Here is a 15,297-nt window from a genome sequence, read left to right on the forward strand (position 1 = left end):
GCTGAGAGGCTGCCACACAAACTGACCATTGGCCTGCCCGGTGAAACAAGGATTCCTGGTTCTGCCTGGGTCAAGTCTTCAGGCTGGGTTGAGAGGTCAGCGGGCAAAGAAGGATTTACTTGGCTTTCTCCAAGGGGGCTCCGAGGCAGGTGCGTCTGATTTTTATTCCTTCTCAGAAACAGAAGTGACGGACTGAAACATTCACTGAACATCTCCAAAGGGAGTTAAAGGCCCAGCAGGGCCACATCGTCACGCGTCCACTTTACACTCCGACATGTTATCACTTGTGTCCTCTCCTGACTATGGAAGTTAAGGCCACAAACAGCACACAGTTTCCTTCCAGAGAGTTGTCTCTTCTCCGTTGTGGGTAGTGTGAGCAAGACCAAGGTAGCAAAATAGCCAAGGGGTAGGTGTATATGTGACCAAGATACATAGCTCTGAGCCTCTCCTGGCACTGGGAAAGTGACGCAGAATGATGATGTAATCAGAAAAGGTGTTTGGAGTACATGTATGAGGATATTGGTGAGGGTGCTAATTCATTCACTTACTGGGGATGCTGTTAAGTATGGTTAACCCGTTCCTGCTACCCAGACCCCAGAGTTGCCTGGTGTCTCTTCATCTCCTTGACCTTCTCAGTTGGTTCTGTTAGCCTTCCAGTAATTTCCTTGTATTGCTTAAAATTTCTATAAGTGGTTACTTTTGCTTGCAACCAAAGAACCATAATTGATTTGGGTCCTACACGCTTATCTTCAGCCATGTTTTGTGAGGGGTGGACCCCGTGAAAGAAAGTGTGTGGCAGCAACTCTTGAAAATAAGAAAAGCCAGTCCCTGGATCTTCACACACAAAAGGAAACACAGGAGGTTGCTGTGGGTTTGAAGGACTTGGTGTATGTAACTTGAATGACAGCTTCACCTCAGTTGGCTCTCAGTTTCCTATGCAGCTAGAATTCCATCCCTATTTCCTCCATTGTCCCATGGGTTGGCTGGCCTACGAGTCAGGAACTTCTCCTAAGCAAAGCCCAAGTGGTTTGGGCAGATACTGGGGAAAGGACAAAGGCTCGGGTCAGGCTTACTTAACTTGTTAGCAATTCTGGTAGACAGGGAGTAGGTGGGCATTGGAATCATGGGCTAAAAATGAAGCCTGGCTGGAATATGTAGGGGCCACTTGTCATGATATTCACATTTACTACAAAGTAATTACATATGTCCGTTTCCTGGGAAGCATATTGTGAACTGGATGGATTTCTTTTATTTTTCTTTCCTTTTTTCAATTCTTATTTTCATTCAGAAAATTGGGAAATGAATTTTCTTTCATGATTTTAATCATTTCTTTGCCAGTGTTGAATACAGCACATTCACATAAAACTCTCAAAGGCGGCCATCTGAGCGCTCTGCCAGCCTGGCCCACCCACAGAGCTTTGCCTAGAAGCTTTGTCTTTTATAGAACTTAGCTCGGGCAATGATATCATTGACGAAGTCATTGTCTATGTCCGCTGGGGTGGCAATCGCTTCAACTCCTGACTTGAAAGCTGAGAGACCACCTGAAATGAAACACAGAGTGAGGCTCAAATATTAACTCTCAGTAGAAATAAGCAATGAGCATGGCCAAGATGTTAGCTCTCCAGGCAAATCTTCCACAGCAGGCAATCCCAAATCCTCCTCCCTCTCTCTCCCTTTCTGAAAGGACACGCTACCCCAAGAATCACTGGGAAAATTCCAGATTGCTTTCTTTCTCTTTTTCCAAAGTCTTTGGTTTTTCTTGTTGCAAAAATCAGATTTGCTTTTTTATGTAATCCAGGCCTGGCAGAACTAGACCCCCAGTACATCCTCTGCTGAAAATGCTTGTAACATTCTCTCATTTATACAATAATTCACTCATCTATTCACTCATTTATTCATTCAGGAAATGTTTTCAAGCACCTACTATGTGCCAGGAGAGATCCCACACTAACTACAAGGTACCCAAGACACACTTATTTATTTGGGTACATGTACATATGCGTGTGTATGCTATTTTACCCTAGAATTTTATCTTTAGTAGTTATGTATGTGTTTAACATAATTGCGCTCTGCTGTGATATCCAGAGAAAAAGATGCCTGGTCCCGATCCCTGCCTTCAAGGACCTTGAAGTCGAGAGTAGAATCTGTTCTGATTAAGGCCATTAGAGTGTGGAGAACATAACATGGGCCGATAGGAGGTAAACCTAACAGGAATTGATGTGGTTGGGTGTGAAGAGAGAAGGAACCAGAGAGCCTAAGAGAGCAATCTGGTTTTCAGTCTGGGATGACTGGCTATGTTATGGTGCCTCCAAGACATGTAAAATGCAGAAGAAAGAGCAAATTTATAGTTGGAGGTTAGTGAGTTAATTCCATCTGGGAGATGCTGAACTTGAGGGGGTCTGTGATCAGCCGAGCAGCGATTTCCACTTGGATACATAGCACCTGAAGTCCTGAGAATACTCACAGAGTAAAATCATTCAGACAATTTGGAAAGTTGTTGACAGTTTCTTATAACAGGAAAAAACCTATGAGAGGTAGGCAAACATATATATATACACATATATATATATATGTTTGGTTTTTTTTTTTTTTTGAGAGATGGGGTCTCACTCTGTCTCTCAGGCTGGAGTGCAGTGATGTAATCAATGCTCACTGCAGCCTCAACCTCCCAGGCACAAGCAATCCTCCTGGCTCAGCCTCCTGAGTAGCTGGGACTGGAGTGTGTCACCATGCCCAGCTACTTTTTTTTTTTTTTTTTGTAGAAACAGGTGTCACTATGTTTCAAGGTATCACTCAATAGCTCAATAAGCAATGAATAAGAACCCCAGTGTTCTGCAGAGGGGAAATGGAGGTTGAGGATGGAGGACCACTCAAAGTAACTCTGTGGTTCAGAGAGTGCGAATGCAGCCTCTAGACAGCTCCTCCCAGGGCCACTGCTGACCCCATGGAAATGCTCCCAAGGAGTCTCGGGTCACACTGGCCTTGAGTGGTCTTATTCATTGCTCATTTAAACAAAGTGCTCAGAATACAGCCTACCTCTGAGGTGCTGAGCAGCACTCCACGTGGGGAATTTTTTCTGGATTGCCTTAATTCTCTCTGTTAGAATTCCAGTAGCCTGTGAAAGATGCTCTTTGCTGTCCCAGGCACCAACAGGGTGGTACGCTTGTTTATCAAGCTAGAAAATTCAGATAATAAAGTCAGCATCTGGATGAGGTAACACATTTTTCTGCCATTCCTAATTTCCTCTCCTGGTATTCAAGTCATAGATACCGGCCTTTATCCCCAGAGAGTCAATTCTATTGTTCTTTCTTTCATAGAGGTGAGAGTCAGAGAAACAAAGTAAGGTTTGGGAGAAATGGACATGGCATAGTTTTAGCTAAACAGTCTAATATACAAAAAAAAAAAAAAAAGTTGTTTTGAAACAAATAACACCTGAAGTCTACACATTTATAGTAAGAAATAATTATCTAGCTAATTCAGACAAAAATTTGTTTCTAACTGGGAAGGCCAGAAGTCTGTATTTCGGCAGACAATTTAAAATCGAGCCTGGAAGCAAATATCCAGATAATTTGGATCCCCTTCCTCCAGTTTACCCAAAGGAACAAGTTGTTTCAAGTAGGGCTCAGTTATACCATGTTTTGATCCACATGGATGAAATGTACTACTTCACAAACCCCAAGAGGACACCTGTAATAACAGTGCTATTTATAAGATTTTCTCAGTTTTAGTGTATTACATATTATTTATCACAAATAGGTAGTTATAAAACTCCTAAAATACTTTTTAAAGGATATCTAATAATGAATAAGCCTTGAATGACATAAAAAGATGTGTTGCAGAAATCCCAGATCAAATTATGCTGGAGTGGCCGGGCGCAGTGGCTCACGCTTGTAATCCCAGCACTTTGGGAGACTGAGGCGGGCAGATCACCTGAGGTCAGGAGTTCAAGACCAGCCTGGCCAACAAGGTGAAATCCTGTCTCTACTAAAAATACGAAAAATTAGCTAGGCATGGTGGCGTGTGCTTGTAATCCCAGCTACTCAGGAGGCTGAGGCAGGAGAATCACTTTAACCCGGGAGTGGAGGTTGCAATGAGCCGTGATCACGCCATTGCACTCCAGCCTGGGCAACAAGAGTGAACTCCATCCCCCAAAAAAAAGAAAAGAAAAAAATTATGCTGAAGTACCTGTAGCCAGATGCCAGGGTATTCTGGGGTTTGGAAGCACTGCAAATGGATTTCTAGTTGAGGTTGAGCTTCTGTGAGGAGGGATGAAGTGGGGCTGATAGAAAGTTTCTAGCTCAATACCTGCATCAAGCCAAATTTAAGCCCCCTGTGGTCCCAGCCATCTTGCAGGACAGATCCGCCATGACTTTCCCTGGAGATGATGGCTGCAATGACAGCAGGGTCCACGCAATGTCTCTGCCCGACTTCTTTGATCAGAGTCTGGTAGGGTTTTATGGCCCTCAGATCCATCTCAGCAAACATTTCAGAACCACGGATCCCTACATCAATAGAAAAGAAACTGTTTTTCTGGGCATGCTAGTGTGTGCCTGAAGTCAGTCCCTGCTACTCAGAAGGCTAAAACAGGAGGATTGCTTGAATCCAGGAGGAGTTCAAAACCAGCCTGGGCATCATAACGAGAGCCCAACTCAGAAAAAAAAAAAAAGAAAGAAAGAATTTAAAGTTAAAAAGAGAAAAGAAACTCTTTCTTTTACTTCAGAAGAAAACCATTTTTTAAAATTTGCTAAGTTAGCCACAGCCTCTGATCACTGCTAATGGCTTGGGACAGTCATCCTAAGATATTCTTTTGATCTCTGACTACAGAAACAGACAGGTCCACAACCCCCAACAGGTGCCACTTCTGCTGTTTTTTCTCCTTCAAATTGCTCATGCCTGTAATCCCAGGACTTTGGGAGGCCAAGGTGGATGGATCACTTGAGGTCAGGAGTTCAAGACCAGCCTGGCCAACATGGTGAAACCCTGTCTCTACTAAAAATACAAAAATGAGCCGGATGTGGTGGCAGGCACCTGTAACCCCAGCTACTCAGGAGGCTGAGGCAGGAGAATTGCTTGAACCTGGAAAGTGGACGTTGTAGTGAGCCAAGATCATGCCATCACACTCCAGCCTGGGTGACAAAGTAAGACTCTGTCACACACACAAAAAAATTCTGCCACACTGGTGCACTGGGAAGCCTCTTGGACTAGGAGTCAGCCAGTGTATGTTTTAGCCTGGCTCTGCCACTAGCTGGTTCTGTGCTATTGGGAAGTACCCCCCTCCTTGCTGAGTCTCTGAGCTCTGATTTGTAAATTGAGGGGTTGGGGTCCGATGTGACCTTGTGGTTGCTGCCAGCTCCGACACCCTAAAACCAGGATAACATGATGAACACGACTTTGGAACAGTATTGCTTCAAATGTTCATGTGTAACATGAAGCAAACACAGCAGCACCACCCAAAAATCAAAGCCAAATTCTAATATTTATTCAAGCAGTAGTTTCAACACATGGAAACAAACACAGCTGGACAAGGTTTGGAAAGAATGAGGGTGGAAAATGAAAAGAAGCGGGTTGTTAGATTGGCCAGGATTGTGTTTTTTGCTCATTTTTCATTTTGGTACTATTGTCATAATGATGATTATACCTTTTCAAAATTAAGTGACTTCCTAAGAAAGAATCTGAAAACGATGAAAGGGGAAAAGCCAGATGTTTGCTCTGCCTTTCACTTACCGCAGTTCATCACACTCTTTGCATCACAAGTGGCCCCAGAGGTCTTCATGGTCATGATGTCCCCGTAGCAGCCGTGGTACAGGCGCGGATGTAGGTGAGGGTTCATTGAGTGGGTGAAGGGGTACGAGCCCCTGGAAGTGCCTAGAGGCGGAAGCATAACTCACATGAATCCTGTGAGAAGATATTGCTTGGGTTGCTGCAATAAACATCACTAAGCCAAAGGCGGAAGGCCACAGACAGAACTCCCCAACTCTCTTGTTGCCATTATTTGTTCATCAGACAGAAGATCCCCGTGCCCACTCTGCTCCGACCTTTTTTGTTGTTTTGTATTAACACAGCACTTAATCCAAAGACACTATGCAAAATATTATGAAATTCATCTCTTATAGATCCTAAATACATATGCAGTCTTTTTTTTCCTTTGTTTTTTAGAGACAAGGTCTTGCTCTGTTGTCCAGGCTGGAGTGCAGTGACATGATCATAGCTCGCTGCAGGTACCAACACCTGGGCTCAAACGACTCTCCCACCCCAGCCTCCTGAGTAGCTGGAACCACAGGCGCACATCACCAGGCCTGGCTTATTTTATCTTTTTGTAAAGATGGGGTTTTGCTATGTTGCCCAAGCTAGTCTCAAACTCCTGGGCTCAAACCATCCTCTCTCCTTGGCCTCCCAAAGGATTTCAGGCACTGTAGTCATACCATACTGTATGTCAGAATTAAAACTGACAGACGGTTTTTAAGCAGGAAACTTGAGAGGTTTTGTTTTGTTTTTTAAGATTCAGCGGGTACACGTGCAGGTTTGTTACATGGGCGTATTGTGTGATGCTGAGGATTGGCCTTCTATTGATCCTTCACCCAAATAGTGAACACAGTACCTGATGTGTGGTTTTCAACCCTTGCCTCCCTCCCTCCCTGCCTCCTTTTAGAGTCCCCAGTGTCTATTGTCTTGAGAGGAATTTTAAAACATTTCTGACACAAATGCTTCTGGGAATGTTAACATCTGGATTAACAATTTGCCTTTGTTTAGAAAGATAAGAAAGAAGGGTACCATAACAATTTAAATATATTCTTATTTTATATCATTTACTGTGAAGGTGAGTACCTATGTATGTCTGTCTAATAAAATTAGAAGTAAAAATTGAATTTACCAAAATGATTTAAGTCAAATCTATTCTTGTTTTTTTGTTCTGTCTTTAAAAAGTGAGTTTCTGTCCAAGTCTACCTGTTAAAGGAGAGGCAGAGCTTTTGCTAAGGGAGATACAAGGTTATTTTCTGTAATGCTGAAAAGTTTGTTCTAACTGTTTCAAGGGCTTTTAATTTGTACCTTAAGAGTCCAAATATTTGTTATAAGACAGTACTTTGGGCTGGATGTGGTGGTTCATGCCTAGAATCCCAGCACTTTGAGAGGCTAAGGCAGGAGGATTGCTCGAGCCTGGGAGTTCGAGACCAGCTGGCAAAACTCGTTTCTACAAAAAATACAAAACTTAGGCTGTTGTAGTGGCACATGCCAGTAGTCCCAGCTGCATGGGAGACTGAGACAGGAAGAGTGATTGAACCCGGGAGGTCGAGGCTGCAGTGAGCTTTGATGGTGCCACTGCACTCCAGCCTGGGCAACGGAACAAGACCCTGTCTCAAATCTCAAAAAAAAAAAAAAAAAAAAAAGTATTTGTTAAAATGTTTGATGTAAAAAAAATAGAATCTGGCTGGGCGTGGTGGCTCACACCTGTAATCCCAGCACTTTGGGAGGCTGAGGCAGGAGGATCACCTGAGGTTGGGAGTTCAAGACCAGTCTGACCAACATGGAGAAACCTCATCTCTACTAAAAATACAAAATGAGCCAGGCGTGGTGGCACACGCCTATAATCCCAGCAACTCGGGAGGCTGAGGCAGGAGAATCACTTGAACCCAGGAGGAGGAGGATGCAGTGAGCTGAGATCACGCCATTGCACTCCAGCCTGGGCAAAAAGAGCGAAACTCGGTCTCAAAAAAAAAAAAAAAATAGAATCTAACCACTCCTGCCACCTCTGCTACTGCCATGGTCCCAACCAGCGTCATTGCTCATCTGGACTCTCCTAACAGCCTCCTAACTGACCTCCCTGATTCACTCCTGCAGCCGATCCTCTACCTAGCAGACAGAGTGGCCCTGTGGGAATATGCACAGGCTGCTATCAGTCTTCTGTCTTAACCTTCCAGTGGCTTTCTCCTCCTTTAGGGGAATAGCCAAGTCCATCCTGCAGCCTCCAAGACCTACTAGATCTGGCTGCTCCTGTTCCTATTTCTCCTTCCCTTTGCTCACTCTCCTCCAGCTGCATTCTTCCTTGTGTTTATCCTTCAACATGCCAGGCAGGTGTCTGCCTCAAAGCCTTTATGTTTGTGGTTCGTTTTGTCTAGAATGCTATTCCTCCAGGTATCTACACGATCATGTCTTCAGGTCTCTGTCCAAATATCACCTTATCAGCAGAATACATAGACAGTTTATAGACAAAAAAAGAAAATGGTCCTTAAACATATAAAAGATGTTAAACCACACTCAGAAGAAGAGAAAGGCCACATTAAAACATCATTATGACAGCATTTTCCAACTCTTTAGGTGGCAAGGGCCCAAAGGTTTGATAATATGCTCTGTGGGAGAGGCTGTGAGGAAATAGGCTGTCTCACACATTGCTGTGGAACACAGTTTTACAACAGGCTGTTCATCCCAGCAGTTTATAACAGCAAAGGACTGCAAACAACACAAACGTCATTAATGTAGGGACTGGTTGAGTAAGTGATGCTACGTCCACAGTGGAGTACTGTGCAACTGCAAAAGGAAAGAGCGAGACCTGTATATACTCCTGTAACATTCTCTCCAGGGACAAAATAGTATTTATAGAATTGTACTCTTTGTGTAAGAAAGGGGAGAAAATACAATTGTATATTTTGTGTGATTTGCTCATATTTTCAAAAGAAACAATACAAGGATGAATGAAAAACTGGTAAAAATTGTTAGTTATGGAGAAGGTAAGAGGAAAGTAAAGGGAACAGGGATAGAGGATAGACTAACTGTATCTTTTAAAAAGTTTTTATTTTGGAACCATGTAAATGTTATCATAAATTTTAAAATTAAATCATATAGGGAGAAAAGGAATCCATAAAAAAGAAAAACAAATGAACATAACTCTATAACAAATTGAAAAATTAATAAACACATAGAGGAGACTTATCTCAAGTGACTTTAAAATATATCCATATAAGTGTATACTACTACATAGGAATACATCCAATGAACATAAATAATCACAAGAAAATCTTAAATTATATTTACTGTCTCAATATTGGTTGGTAATACTGTCATAGTTATTTTGACACTACTATATGTATATAAGTAATAATGCTAATGTCATTAGAACTAGGATTTTTAGTGTAAGATAGCAGAGGTACAAATATAAAACTGATATAAAATGCTTGCATTCTTAAATATAAATGTGAAATATCTGAATGCATAATTGTTTTTCTTTTAAAAATATGTATTTTCTAGTTCCCGCCACTGAAAACACCTGAAATAAATGACAACTCCATAGCAATGGAGCACTTTTACTTCCCACACTGTGGTCTCTAAATACCATTTCCTGCTAAGAGGAACCAGCACTCCTCAGAATAATGGCTGATTGCTAGCCTGGGGCAGAAAATGTTCAAGATGAACCAGGAACATCTTTTTGTGCTAGAGCTGGTCCTTATATGTTAGAGACACATCAAAAATTTTTACAGGTGAAATGTTTTTATCTCCCTTCTTTCATCTCACTCTTTCCCTCTCTCTTCCTTTTTTCCTCTCACTCTCTTTCTGTTCATTCCTCTCACTAGAAGATAAATTTCATTAGGTCAGATACTAGATGTTTTTCTCTGCTATATCCTCCTCAGCACCTGGAACAATGCTTGGCATAAAGTGGACATTTAATAAATATTTGCTGAATGGAAGAATGGATAGTTGGATGGATGAAGGAATGAGACAGAAAGGGATTGTTTAAATTATCTGGATCAAGTGTCCCTATATTGACAGGTTCAATGTCCTTTCACTGGGAGGCAGTCTTTGCCAGGCTCACTGTGTGGCCCACAGATCACAGGCATCAAAGTTACCACACATGCTTATTAAAAATTCTTATCACTGGGCTGGGTGCAGTGGCTCACTCCTGTAATCCCAGCACTTTGGGAAGCTGAGGCTGGCAGATCACGAGGTCAGGAGATCAAGACCATCCTGGCTAACCCAGTGAAACCCCATCTCTACTAAAATACAAAAAAATTAGCTGGGCATGGTGGCAGGCACCTATAGTCCCAGCTACTCGAGAGGCTGAGGCAGGAGAATGCCGTGAACCCGGGAGGCAGAGCTTGCAGTGAGCCAAGATTGCGCCACTGCACTCCAGCCTGGGCGACTGAGCAAGACTGCATCTCAAAAAAAAAAAAAAAAATGCTTATCACTGGGCTCTTCACACCAGATCTACTGAACCAGAATCTTGCAGTATAAGGCTAAGGAAGCTGCACTTTGCCCAGCATTCGCAGTTGACTCTTACACATAAAGTTTATGAACCACTGCTTTAAGGGAACTGGAATATGACCATGGAAACTACACTGCTTGTGTAGGCATTACAAACACACAAGCCCTTTTTAAATTAAGAGTCACCTTTCAGCTACACACAGCTAATATGGTAGCTCATAATTAATCTGCTGGCTATTTAACTCTGCTCTCACCTGCCAATTTAAAAAGGAGTAAAAATTTAAAACTAGGTTGCCCTGCTTTGGACCATAAGTGACTGGAAATTACTTTTGGGTAGCCTTGTCTTTCCAAATTTAGAATTAAACATTTTAGAAACACTTTCTTTTCAGTCACCATTCTATAATTAAAGACAACTTGAACATTGCTCATAATGGCTTTTCATTTTGCTTAGGTCACAGTTTTAACATTCTCTTATTCAAGATCTCTTACCAACTCACCAACCTATCTTTCCAGCCTTCCCCCGAGAAATCCCCTCTTCTGTCCAGGCCACACCAACCCAAAGACTTTTCATTCATTTCTGCCTCTCCTCTTTTACTGAAATCATTCTTCCCATCCAGCAGCCTCTTCCCTTTTCTTATTAAATCACCAAGCATTCTTCAATTGACACGTCCCCCCTAAAAGCCTTTCACATCTGAGCATTCTAGTTGGATGTGAGCTCTTCCTCCCAAACCTTTCCCAGACTAGTGCTTTTTTCCCACCAACACACATTGAATTCTCATCCACTGCTTGGCATTGATAATTTCCTCTTCATGTGTTTTGCTTCCAAGGCACTGTTCCATATACCTCTCAGTAAGATATCCAGTCTGATAGGTGCATTGTCAGACAGGAAGTAAGCAGATCAATAAATATTAGATTATTTGAAATTCCCATAGATCCTGTTTTTCACCTGCTTAGCAAGCAGAACACACTGTTAATTATAGAAATAATAGTTGATTAATGGCCAAGCTGGTCAGAATGAGAGCTCACTCTTCCATTGCGGGTAATCATTGCTCTTTCTGATTCATTATTGTGCTGGAGGTTTCTGTGGACACCCCGTAAACAATGCTAAATCTCAGCCAGTGACTTACCAATGAGGGCAATTAGTCCCCAAAACACCACAGAGGATAACATGGCGGGGAATCTGATCTTCCAGGACCTGCTCTGATTTGAAATAGAAACTAGTTAATTTTAAAACTTGAAAATTTCCTAAAGAAAAATTTGCGTTGTTATTTTAAAAAGTTCAGAGTTGTTTCCAATCCACTATTCATTTCCCAGTTTCAAGATAGTATTCTCACAGGCTCAGTACATGGTTTGTTAGCACACTCTCTTTGCTAAGCATAAAATCCCAACTCACTTCAATCCAATTTCATATTGACATGGGCCATGCATATCTTACGTATGTAACCAGATATACACTCCCATCCCATCTCTAAGCTTGGTAACCCCACAATTTTGTTCCCTTTCTTTAAAAAAAACTGATCCTTTCTTTCTAGTTATTCGCCCTACCCCTGCCTTCAAGGATCAGTTTTGGTTTTTCATTTGTTTGTTTAAAAATGGGATCTTGCTCTGTCACCCAGGCTGGAGGGCAGTGGTATAATCATAGCTCACTATGGCCTCAAACTCCTGGGCTCAGGCGATCCTCCCACCTCAGCCTCCCGAGTAGCTGGGGCCGTATATGTGCGCCACCATGCCTGGGTGTTTCCATTATTACACTAGGGTCTCGGTAGGGAAAACAAAATAAAACAAAATACCAACAGGAGCATCAAAGAACATGACTTAGAAGAGGTTTCCTCTGCTCCATTTCTTCCTCAATCAACTCTATTCTTGGTTTCATTCAAATGGTAGCTGATAAGTTTTACAAGATATAAGAAGGCCAGCACTAACCTTGTTTGCAACCTTACAGAGAAAATCTCCCCTCTCTGTTTGCAAATGTCTTCTGTACTCAGCAGCAAACTGCACTTCAAGCTTTTCCAAAGCGGTGGCCTTTGTCCTGTAACATAGGTTTAACAATTGGAGAATCCATTAGTCAGTAGATCACTGCATACCCGGCTTCAACTGAATAGACGTGAGTGTCGTCTACTGCTGTGGAGGAAACTTTTAAACACCAGGATGAAGACTCACCTGGCTTTTCTTGCCTTCGTCCTGTACCAACGATCATTAGAGGAGCTTTATATATGGTTTAAAACCCTCTCTTTAAACCATTGACCTCATTAGGCCTGGTTATAATAGTACTTAGGACTTAGGTGACCCCATTAATAAGAGGATTTCAAAGGGTTGATTAACCACTATTAACTAATTAATCTAATGAACCCCCAGGCTGCTCAGGAGGCATATTTTGATAGATTGTTTCTAGATAGCTAAAATTGTGCCAAACAGCTTCTAAATTTGCAAATAAGAAACAGATAATTCGCTTTAAATAAGAAAACAGGAAATACTAGCAATTTTTATTCTTGGATTGGTTATTTACCTGAAATGCTGAGTCTCCTGCTCTTTGTTCCCCATTCCAATGTCACATGATCCCCATACCAATATGTCACATGATCTCAAGCCAGTATGTCACATGATCATTATAGGTGAACTTGGCTCCTTACTCCAGTCCCACTTCTGACAAGCAGGTGCAAGTGTGGTCACCCGCTCTGGGAGATCAGTGCAAAACCAGGGAGTAGCAACGTGGGTACTCATTTGTCCATCCTTGCTAGGGATATGGGAAAAAAGCATACAGCCAGGGATGAAAACTTCTCCAAGAAGAGAGTATCTTTCTTCAGGCTTATGTCCAAGGGAAGACAGGAAGCTCATTGTGCAGCCCCAGGAACAGGAAATGGAAGGGAGGTTCTTGAAACAGGCAAAGCACATTGCACAGAGGGGAGGAAGAAGTCTGGTGTGGGTCCTTCCACAAGCGTGACCAGTTTCTCAGACTGCACACAGTCCTCCCCCACATCCACCGAGTGAAGAAAGGTGCGAGGCCGCTGTACGGGAAACAGGAGGACAAAGCCACAGGCAACTTCCCAGCTCCCTGGCGATAAAACAACCTCCGCTTCCAGGAGAACATGCCCTTCCAAGCTGAGGTCTGCACAGTCCACTGGCATTCACTTCTGCCTTGCCTGCCTTCCTGCTTGTAGAACAGACGTCCCTGGCACGGCCTCTAGCCTTCCATCCCTGGAAGACTGGCAGGGTTGTTCCAAGCCAATGGATGCTTCCTGCCTGACTCTCAGGAAAGTGACCCATGGAGGGTCTACTCCACCCCCGGCAACACTGCGGTCAGGACCACTCTTGAATAAGGGATATTGCAGAAGCCTAACTGCCCTGAGGCAGGCCTTAGAAACCCGTAGTCTATCACCAGCCACATTGTGCCCATGACCCACTTCACTGCAGGGTGAGTAGAGCCACTTACCTGAGGCTTCCAGGCTAAGTGCAATGAGAAAGTTCAAGAAAGGGAGATTAAGAAGAAGTTAAGAAAGAATGATAAGTTAGGGAAAAGAGAGCAGGTGGAGGCTAGGGCTGTCCCTACGTGCACTGGAAGAAGTAAGTGTTAATAAAACATTTAAAGCACTGCTGAATGTGAAGAATACTTATCTTTCAGCTCTCAGTTAGTGGGGCTACAAGTCCTTCTAGGTATGAGGGTCTTAATGTCCAGGCTTCCGCAACTCAACCAGTTGTTTTCAAACTGATGTGGATTGTTCTGTTCAAACTGTGAGAGAACAATTGAACACCCAACGTTTGTCAGGTTCCTATGGATATTATATGACTCAATCCTCCACTGGCCCCGTGGGGCAGTTATTATCCCTTATTTTAGAGATGAGGAAACTGTGACTCAGAGAAGCTAAGTAACTTGACAAAGATGGCACAGTTAGCATGTGACAGAGCCAGGATTTGAACCTAGGACTGTACAATTCCAAAATCTGCACTCTTCCACTGTATCAGAAGTGCCAGCACAGTGGATAAATGACCCTGCAGAGCAATCATTGCAACAGGTCCAAGTCCATCTGGATAGAAAGCATTGTCTGTGGTCTGGATAAATGACACCACTCACAGATTTTATACCACTATCTGTCAAATGTTCGTAGGTGCTGTTGTCATCTCTAAAATACAAATTAATGAGTTAACTAAGTCTAAAGTGGCTTTGTATCACTTTATGTTTTCTCCACCAGTAATAATAATGTAGTTAATATGCACTGACGTTGTATGGTATGACTGGTAGAATAACAGGAAGGGGAATGACCTAAGTTTGTTATACTCTAAAGCCTAACTCTTAACTGCAATACCCTACTGACCCAGTGGATGGTTAGGTGTGGGTACTATTGTATAACGATCTTAGGAATTTCTTGTCCCTAAGAAGAAATATACTGAATAAATCTCCATCTCTTCCCAGGGATACCAAGAACGGCTACATGTGAGTTGTACTGATATTTCCAGGAGGGGCTTAAGGGTACCTTGGCACCTGTCATAATCTCCATCAGTCCCCAGAATAAAAACACAATCTATATGCAAGCAATGTCTGTGCTACACAAATAAAACTCTGTGGCCTGGTCTCCTCCCCGCTCAAATCAGTTGCCTGCTCCTAAGACTCTTCAGTGCAGCAATTCTCTGGCAGCTTCCAGGGAGTTCTAACAGATCTGGGGTTCCTGGCCTCAGTGGTGGAGACTCCAATCATCCCTAATGATTAAATGGCCTCAGCAATCGGAAAACTTCAACAGAAAAGCTTGAGTAGTACTGTCCTAGTTAGGAGGAGAGGAATGATTATGAAAACTGAGGTACTGTGTATACCCAGGGAAGCAGATTCTGGTGCGAGTTCCTGGCAAGGCTTCTCATCTCATACCAGACAAAGACCTGCTCTTATGCCCCGAGCTACCCTAGGTTAGCACTTTTGGGAGTTAAAGGAATCCAGCATCTCAGGCTCCCTTGGTCCCCTCGCCCTCTGCGTCCCCACCTGCCTCCCTCCCAACACTAGTCTGTGCTAATACAGACTGGGTTGTCTCCGCCATGTCATTATTTGTGAATCCCAGGCACAGTTCTCCCTTCTCAGGAACGACAGCCAAGGAGGATGATGACCATGGGCAACTCATTTAA

At 43.0% G+C, this 15,297-nt stretch overlaps 2 protein-coding genes across 3 annotated transcripts in view; both read right to left on the reverse strand.

Annotated features, from left to right (window-relative positions):
- MITD1 (microtubule interacting and trafficking domain containing 1) overlaps positions 1 to 15,297 on the reverse strand; it is a 127,811-nt gene that overhangs the window by 57,795 nt on the left and 54,719 nt on the right. The gene's annotated exons all lie outside the window — the stretch shown is intronic.
- Positions 1,305 to 12,739, reverse strand: LYG2 (lysozyme g2). Of its 2 annotated transcripts, XM_028831596.2 has the most exons (7): positions 12,698 to 12,739; positions 12,115 to 12,220; positions 11,319 to 11,391; positions 5,725 to 5,865; positions 4,306 to 4,502; positions 3,037 to 3,175; positions 1,305 to 1,541 (listed from the first exon to the last, which is right to left on the reverse strand). In XM_028831596.2, exons 1-7 carry the CDS (start codon positions 12,730 to 12,732, stop codon positions 1,423 to 1,425), a joined length of 810 nt encoding a protein of 269 aa, XP_028687429.1. In that variant the 5' UTR covers positions 12,733 to 12,739; the 3' UTR covers positions 1,305 to 1,422.

The sequence above is a fragment of the Macaca mulatta genome, chromosome 13, assembly GCF_049350105.2.
Source record: "Macaca mulatta isolate MMU2019108-1 chromosome 13, T2T-MMU8v2.0, whole genome shotgun sequence".
Lineage (NCBI taxonomy): Eukaryota > Metazoa > Chordata > Mammalia > Primates > Cercopithecidae > Macaca > Macaca mulatta.

Excerpts from the sequence above, each read along its gene's own strand:
- LYG2 (XM_028831596.2), bottom strand. The coding sequence starts at position 12,732 with ATGGGGAACAAAGAGCAGGAGACTCAGCATTTCAG. Across the intron at positions 4,503-5,724 it reads AAAGAGTGTGATGAACTGCG|GGATCCGTGGTTCTGAAATG; the intron begins GTAAGTGAAAGG and ends CTATTGATGTAG. Across the intron at positions 1,542-3,036 it reads TGCTGCTCAGCACCTCAGAG|GTGGTCTCTCAGCTTTCAAG; the intron begins GTAGGCTGTATT and ends GTTTCATTTCAG.